The sequence below is a fragment of the Phyllobates terribilis genome, unplaced genomic scaffold (assembly GCF_046119375.1).
Source record: "Phyllobates terribilis strain yellow unplaced genomic scaffold, ASM4611937v1 Scaffold_1__5_contigs__length_1240528914, whole genome shotgun sequence".
NCBI classification, from domain to species: Eukaryota; Metazoa; Chordata; class Amphibia; order Anura; family Dendrobatidae; genus Phyllobates; species Phyllobates terribilis.
The window spans coordinates 921,007,269-921,016,068 of record NW_027362761.1 but is presented as its reverse complement, the minus strand read 5'-3'; the positions used below and the strand labels follow the sequence as shown (position 1 = coordinate 921,016,068).

Genomic DNA, 8,800 nt, shown 5'->3' with positions numbered 1-8,800 from the left:
TCCTGCCCCCAGGCTCCATATCATGTTCCATCCTGGCCCCATACAAAAAATAAAAAACGTTTCTCCTTACCTGGTGGTAGCTTTCTGCACGGCAATAGATTTTAACTGAACGTGTGTCCTCAGAAGCACATTCAGTTACTGATTCGGCTGAATCCTGCCCATGGGGCCCCGTGAGCAGTAGCAAAAAGAGGCCTGATCCGTGCTTCTGCTCATTGGGCCCCATACACCAGTAAGGGTAGTAATGGCCCTGATAGTGGCCTTTTTACGTGTACTATTACTATTTACTTGCTTTAGGGCAGGGTTCCTCAACTATAGTCCTCGAGGCCCACCAACAGGTCATGTTTTCAGGATTTCCTTAGTATTGCTCAGGTGATAATTACATCACCAGCATAGGTAATAATTCCATCACCTGTGCAATACTAAGGAAATCCTGAAAACATGATCTGTTGGTGGGCCTTGAGGATTGGAGTAGGGGAACACTGCTTTAGGGTAAATGCTCATTTTGGAATTTTTGGGGTTTTGTCTGTGAAATGACCATAATGTGAACATGCTCTTACACTTTGCAGGTATGCCAGTGTTTAGTCCGGCTCAATTATTTGGTTGTGCAACACCTAAGATACATGTAACAGTTACCATTGTTTTTTATGTAATCAATCAAAAGTGCACATAAAAGTAAGCAACTCTGTAAGATCAGGGGCCCAAAGTCATTTAACCCTTTGGAGAACACCTTTTAGTGCCCGCTTTAATGCCCATTTATGTGCCAATTTTTATATTTTTTGTACCTGCTTTTAAGTATTCATGTCAGTGTGCAGCGCTATGCTGTATTTTATTATTGTGATCATTTCTGTTCCTTATTAAAGTTGTAAAAAAGAAAATGTGAATAATAAGAATTCAGCATCGTCTTGTAGAGAACAGGATCACGGCTGCCCAATACTGAGGCTGTACCAGCCCCGGCAGGACAAGGACTGGCGAGGACCGCACTGGAGAGCAAGCGCAAGCCTAGCCACACTGCGCATGTGCAGTGCTCAGCCCGCATTCCCGCAGCGCCAGTCATGGACTACACTATACCGCTGTTGCGCCATGTGACTACAAACATACGTGACTCATTACAGCAAGAAGAGAAAACTTCTTTCTTTGCTGCTAGAAATGTGTTTTGCCCTTAACAAAGATGTCGGGGAAGGGCGGAAGCGCTGTGTGCTGTCATTTGACGTGTGTGCACTCTGTCCTGAGCTCTGGAGCAGAGTGAGAGGTGATCGGTGCGGGGCTCACGATGTAAGGCAGGTGCTCCAGTGCTGAGTGCAGGCTGCACGTAGGTAAGGACAGCCCCTCTCAGTCCTGTGCAGTTGACATGAAGCGCATTGTGTCCTGGCTGATTTGTGCTGTCATTGTAGCCTCCATTACCTGAGTGACACATAGCTGTGATAAGGCTCTGGGAGCTGTTATATCCTCAGGGATCCTGGCTGTGGAGGACCTTAAGAAAACTACCTCTCCTTAGTGACTGTGACCTCGGCCACTACTTTTCCCAGCAGTGATTGAAGTAGTACAGATGAACAAATCTCTGATTACAGGGGCCGGACTCTTTAGGTTCTTATGTGGAATGTCTTCCTGTATGTGAAACCTAAGGCAATCTGTAATTTACTTAAGCAATCTGTTTCTCCACTACTGTAAAAAAACAGCTTATATACCATATGCAAATGAAGCTGAAGTGCTTTCCGTGTGGTTGGAGCACTTGCCAAGTCTCTGCCTCTCTGATCATGGTTTCCTTATATCAACTGAGCAATACTAAGGAAATCCTGAGAACATGGTGGTGGGCCTTGAGGACTGGAGCTGAGGAGCACTGCTCCATGTGACTGCTGCTTGCAGTATGCTCACTGTCAGGATTCTGCTTTATTGCCGGCTGGAGCTTTCGTCATGTAACAGCAAATATGTGATTTGCGTATTTCATCACTATCAATAGAACATTGAGAGAAGCAGGAAAAGTCGCTAGTCGGCACATAACCACAAGTATGCAAATTGCAAACAGCAGTCACATAGAGTACTGGAACATTATACGAGGAGTCCAGAAAGCCTGTTTGGTATCAGAATTAATACAACCATTGTGTTATCAAAATAAGTCCATCAGGTCTCATCAAGATCTGTTTAATAACGTATGCAATTTGTATTGTGAAACCTGGTGACGGATCTGCTTTTATTGTAAAATTACATTTTGTATTGGTTTGTGAGCGAGTATTCAGCCTGCACCCATATGACCAGTCGCCTCTTTATTGTGTCTGGCATGTACACATAGAGAGCAGGGAATAGTCGGGCCCTACAAAGATGGCCGAACAGAAATACAAGAAAGAAATCTGAAATAGCGGCACATATTGGCCATCCCCAGAAAACTCTAACGCTAAGCAGCGATCAGTAAATGACAGGAGAGCTAATTGCTTATTTTAGTTCAGGGATGCCAAACTCAAACACACAGAGGGCCCCACATAGTCCTCCGCGTGGAATAACGGGCCCCACATAGTCGTGGCGGTTCTGGTGTTTCGGACCAAATAAAACCACCCTGTGGGCCAGATTTGGCCGTGTTTAGTTGCTTCTCTGAAAGAATGGTACCCCTTTAATGGTTTCCTGTGTAACGCTCTTGCTCTTTTCCATTTTCTGTTTTTGGTCATTTTTCTCTGGTTCATTGTTCATCTCATGTAGAGAAAGCTCCACTGGTGGATACCATGGCGTCAGTAGTAGATGAAGATGATGAGCGCTCACCATTGCTGCCATCCTCAGATCCTGGGTAAGTTCACAAAGCAATGGCGTTCCTAGGCCTGGGACATTTCTCACTACATCTGTTTTGTGCCTTATAAAGATATATACACACAGAGTTTTCTTTTGAAGCGGTCAAAAACTGTGAGTTTTTCAAGAGGAAAAGACTTCAGGAATTGCTCCTTCTATTTGGTCTTTGCTTGATGTTTTTTGTTAATGTCTTCTATAAGCGATTTAACATCTTAACATTGTGGCGATGTACTACTGTCTTGATTTTTTTCTAAATCCATTTAAGAGTAAAATGTCAAAGTTTAATGAGGTGAAGACGCCTCAATAATACTTACTGAATGCTAAAAAAAAATACGAATGTCAGGGCGTCTTTTGAGTCTTCCCATTGACTTCTTTTATTTATTATAGTATGGAGCGGCCTGAAGAATAGTTTGTTCACTTCTTTTATGTGTTTGGTGTTTTTGGAAGCTAGTAATCTATATAAAGCTGGAATGTGTGACCAGCAAGTCATTTATCAATAGAAATAGATATGAAGAGTCTTTCTATTATTTTTAGTGATTTTTCAGAAGGTTTTCACAACAGGCCTGATCCTACAGACTCCTCAAAAAAACGCAGTGTGAACATACCATTAAAATAAAGAATTGACAATATATGCTGGAGCACATCCCGTTATAGCTGTTTTCTGTCATGGTCCTCCATGTGTGCCGAGGCTGGAAAACAACATAATGTCATGATTACAAGCTTTCATAATAAGAGATGTAGCCGCTTACTTGTAGACATTTGTCTTACATTGCAGCCCCATTGAGAGATTCCAAAGTAGTATCCGATAAAACCCATGGGAATTTGAGAACGTTTCTGTTTTATTCTATATGCTATGGCTTAAGTATCTTTTTACATTCACTCTTTTTTTTTTAAATTCTTTTACAGATTCATTGTGGAAACACAACAGGAACATAAAAGCAGATGGAGGTCCATCCGAGTCATGTACCTCACCATGTTCCTCAGCAGTGTGGGCGAGTACTTCTTTCCTAACTTTAAATTCTTTTTTATTTTGGGAGACGATATAAAAAATAAAAAAAAAAGATAATTCTTGTATTATTTTTTCTTTATATTCATCCTAAAATATAATTGTTTATTACACTTATATAGCGCCATCATATTCACAGCGCTTTACATACAACATCATCGCAGTCCTCATTGGGGCTCACAATATAAATTCCCTATCAGTATGTCTTTGGAGTGTGGGAGGAAACCTACACAAACACGGGGAGAACATACAAACTCCTTGCAGATGTTGCCCTTGGTGGGATTTCAACCCAGGCCGTCAGCGCTGGAAAGCAATAGTGCTATATACAGGGGCACCGTGCTGCTTTAGATATAATGTGATATTTTCTTAGTTCAGACCAGTTTTGAAGGCAACAATACCAATTTTTTTCCGAGTCACATTAGGGTTCTTGAACTTGCGATTGCTGGTACTGTACTTTGTAATAGTATTGTGCCCTGCCTTCAGTAGCATTGTGCCATCAGGTGTGGGTCAATGTGATTACACTAGATAACTACTTAGATGGCATAGTAAATGGTGACTGTGGAATCTGGGGGGTTAAACTAGTTGTTTTGTAGCTCGCTTCAATTGCAGTAGTTATCAGCCGCGTGACTAAACCCACTTTATACACTTTCACTTGACATGTGATATACATGGGTCTCAGAGGAGTTAAAAAAAAAAATTACACTGACTTTTATATACTAATATTTCAAAACTACTGTATTTATTCCTATATTTTATGAATGAAAACATTATATTTTTCCCCAGGATTTTCAATTGTGGTGACATCAATTTGGCCGTATCTTCAAAAGGTGAGTGTTCTTTGTTTTTAGTAAATATACTGACAAAAAATTAACAAGGTTAAAATAAACTATAGAAAAAGTTTATAGCAGGTGCTCCAGTCTGCCTACATGGAAGTAAATACCAACGGGGCAGTTTTTCCACTATGCGTTCACAATGTATTTTTTAATGAGGTTTTTCAAAAATGCTATAAAAACGTGGCAATTTTTTTTTTTTTACTGTGTTACATGTGAACATGGCTTATTTTCTATGACCTACATGTCTATAGCATAGGAGAGAGAGAATTTTCCAGTTCAAAAGTCTGGGTCTCATTGTTTTTAATGGGGTTCTGGTACTGAACCGAACTTTGAGATAATGTTCGGGTCGGGTACCAGAACCCGAACTTCCAGGAGTCCGCTAATCCCTACTTAGGAGGGTTGATTCTACTGACAGATAAGAATAAATATTGTACACAAAGGTGGACAACCTTTTTAACCTCCCCTCTGCTGCAGTGATGCCAGACGATGTCACTGTGGACTAAGGCTTGACATCACCAGCCCTCAAAAGACATGGGGTGGTCTGTTATTTGCCATAAATATGTATTTTTTTTTTTTTTATTTGGTGTAAATGACACTGGTCTTGTTTTTATTTTACTCCTGTGCCTCTCCATTCCTGAAATATGGACCCTTTTGTCTGTATATAAAGCTTATATTTTTAGCCAAGTGAGCATGGTACTAAAGAAGACATCAAATGAAGAAGAGTTTAGAACCATACCCACATGGCTAAAATACTATCTATAATATAACCGGGGATGCGTGTTTCTGTCCGAAGCCTCGATAGACTGCGCATGCGTGACGTGCAGTCTGGCTCCAGAGATGAGCACGCATCCAGCCATTACAGGTAAGAGGGGGTGTATGGCGCCGGAGATCGCGCGGTATGCGTAGACACTGAACGCATACTGCGATCTCCGGCGCCATACTTACATACTTACCTGACCGGGAGGAGCGTTGCCGCGGCGCCTCTCTTCGCTGGAGACCGGGGGCGGAGTGAAGGCATCGGACCGGCGCGTGTGCATAGCGCTATCCGGTGCCATTTTACTGAAGACACATTTACAGTGTGTCTTCAGCAAAATGGCGCCGGACAGCACGGTGCTCCGGCGCCGCACTCCTCCCCCGGCCTCCGGCAGAAGAGGACACAGCAGCGCTGGAACACAGAGAAGAAAGGTGAGTATAACTGTTTATTTTTTTCGTATGTATGTACAGTGTGAAAGGGGTGAGGGGACCATGCATATATCAGGATTGGGGGGTGAGGGGTACCACACATACCAGGATTGGGGATGAGGGGTACCACGCATACCAGGATTGGGGGGTGAGGGGTGCCACGCATACCGGGATTGGGGGTGAGGGGTGCCACGCATACCGGGATTGAGGGTGAGGGGTGCCAGGCATACTGGGAATGGGGATGAGGGGTGCCATGCATACCGGGATTGGGAATGAGGGATGGGGTGCCATGCATACCAGGATGAGGGATACCATACACACCAGGATAGGGATGGAGTACCATGCATACCAGGATGAGGGATACCATACACACCAGGATAAGGATGAGGGGTGCCACGCATACCGGGATTGGGGGTGAGGAGTGCCACGCATACCGGGATTGGGGGTGAGGGGAGCCACGCATACCGGGGTGAGGGGTGCCACGCATACCGGGATTGGGAGTGAGGGATAGGGTGCCATGCATACCAGGATGAGGGATACCATACACACCAGGATAGGAATGAGGGGTGCCAAGTATACCAGGATTGGGGGTGAGGGGTGCCAAGTATACCAGGATTGGGGGTGAGGGGTGCCACGCATACCAGGATTGGGGGGTGAGGGGTGCCACGCATACCAGGATTGGGGGGTGAGGGGTGCCACGCATACCAGGATTCGGGGGTGAGGGGTGCCACGCATACCAGGATTCGGGGGTGAGGGGTACCACGCATACCAGGATTGGGGGGTGAGGGGTGCCACGCATACCGGGATTGGGGGTGAGGGGTGCCAGGCATACTGGGATTGGGAATGAGGGGTGCCATGCATACCGGGATTGGGGATGAGGGGTGCCACGCATACCGGGATTGGGAATGAGGGATGGGGTGCCATGCATACCAGGATGAGGGATACCATACACACCAGGATAGGGATGGGGTACCATGCATACCAGGATGAGGGATACCATACACACCAGGATAAGGATGAGGGGTGCCACGCATACCGGGATTGGGGGTGAGGGGTGCCACTCATACCGGGATTGGGGGTGAGGGGTGCCACTCATACCGGGATTGGGGGTGAGGGGAGCCACACATACCGGGATTGGGGGTGAGGGGTGCCACGCATACCAGGATTGGGGGTGAGGGGTGCCACGCATACCAGATAAAAAGATTACATATTTATGGCAAGTGATCGGTCCCCTTTAAGGGGTAAAGACATTTTTGGAAGACTGAAATTAATACTACAGCCATTGGATATGTCTTGGATGATCTGAAGGAGATTGGAGTCTCATAGGTGGATATGTAATAAATTTTAATCTTCAGAATGTGCTTCTAAATAATGACGACCTAAATGTGTTAGTGTTATTTACAGATACACTGTAGAATATTCTTCAGAGAATAGAATACTCTATATTCCCTGTAAGTTTATACACTGCTCAAAAAAATAAAGGGACTACTCAAATAACACATCCTAGATCTGAATGAATGAAATATTCTCATTGAATACTTTGTTCTTTACAAAGTTGAATGTGCTGACAACAAAATCACACAAAAATCATCAATGGAAATCAAATTTATTAACCAATGGAGGCCTGGATTTGGAGTCACCCCAAAAATTAAAGTGGAAAAACACACTACAGGCTGATCCGACTTTGATGTAATGTCCTTAAAACAAGTCAAAATGAGGCTCAGTATTGTGTGTGGCCTCCACGTGCCTGTATGACCTCCCTACAACACCTGGGCATGCTCCTGATGAGGTTGCGGATGGTCTCCTGTAGGATCTCCTCCCAGACCTGGACTAAAGCATCCGCCAACTCCTGGACAGTCTGCGGTGCAACGTGACGTTGGTGGATGGAGCGAGACATGATGTTCCAGATGTGCTCAATTGGATTCAGGTCTGGGGAACGGGCGGGCCAGTCCATAGCTTCAATGCCTTCATCTTGCAGGAACAGCTGACACACTCCAGCTACATGAGGTCTGGCATTGTCCTGCATTAGGAGGAACCCAGGGCCAACCGCACCAGCATATGGTCTCACAAGATGTCTGAGGATCTCACCTCGGTACCTAATGGCAGTCAGGCTACCTCTGGCGAGCACATGGAGGGCTGTGCGGCCCTCCAAAGAAATGCCACCCCACACCATTACTGACCCACTGCCAAACCGGTCATGCTGAAGGATGTTGCAATCAGCAGATCGCTCTCCACGGCGTCTCCAGACTCACGTTTGTCACATGTGCTCAGTGTGAACCTGCTTTCATTTGTGAAGAGCACAGGGCACCAGTGGCGACTTTGCCAATCCTGGTGTTCTGTGGCAAATGCCAAGTGTCCTGCACGGTGTTGGGCTGTGAGCAAAACCCCCATCTATGGACGTCGGGCCCTTATACCACCCTCATGGAGTCGGTTTCTAACTGTTTGTGCGGACACATGCACATTTGTGACCTGCTGGAGGTCATTTTGCAGGGCTCTGGCAGTGCTCCTCCTGTTCCTTCTTGCACAAAGGCGGAGGTAGCGGTCCTGCTGCTGGGTTGTTGCCCTCCTACGGCCCCCTCCACATCTCCTGGTGTACTGGCCTGTCTCCTGGTAGCGCCTCAAGCTTCTGGACACTACGCTGACAGACACAGCAAACCTTCTTGCCACAGCTCGCATTGATGTGCCATCCTGGATGAGCTGCACTACCTGAGCAACTTCTGTGGGTTGTAGAGTGCGTCTCATGCTACCACGAGTGTGAAAGCACAACCAATATTCAAAAGTGACCAAAACATCAGCCAGAAAGCATTGGTACTGAGATGTGGTCTTCTGTCCCCACCTGCAGAACCACTCCTTTATTGAGGGTGTCTTGATAATTGCCAATAATTTCCATCTATTGTCTATTCCATTTGTACAGCAGCATGTGAAATTGATTGTCAATCAGTGTTGCTTCCTAAGTGGACAGTTTGATTTCACAGAAGTTTGATTTACTTGGAGTTATATTCTGTTG

General features: G+C 45.4%; 1 protein-coding gene across 1 annotated transcript in view; it reads left to right on the top strand.

Moving 5' to 3' along the window:
- The first annotated feature begins 1,027 nt into the window (after positions 1-1,027).
- Positions 1,028-8,800, top strand: part of MFSD8 (major facilitator superfamily domain containing 8) — a 41,525-nt gene continuing 33,752 nt past the window's right edge. The window contains exons 1-4 of the mRNA XM_073655764.1: positions 1,028-1,313; positions 2,689-2,773; positions 3,679-3,764; positions 4,562-4,605. Coding sequence (XP_073511865.1) covers positions 2,712-2,773; positions 3,679-3,764; positions 4,562-4,605 — 192 coding nt within the window. The 5' untranslated portion in view covers positions 1,028-1,313; positions 2,689-2,711. The remainder of the gene's footprint in view (positions 1,314-2,688; positions 2,774-3,678; positions 3,765-4,561; positions 4,606-8,800) is intronic.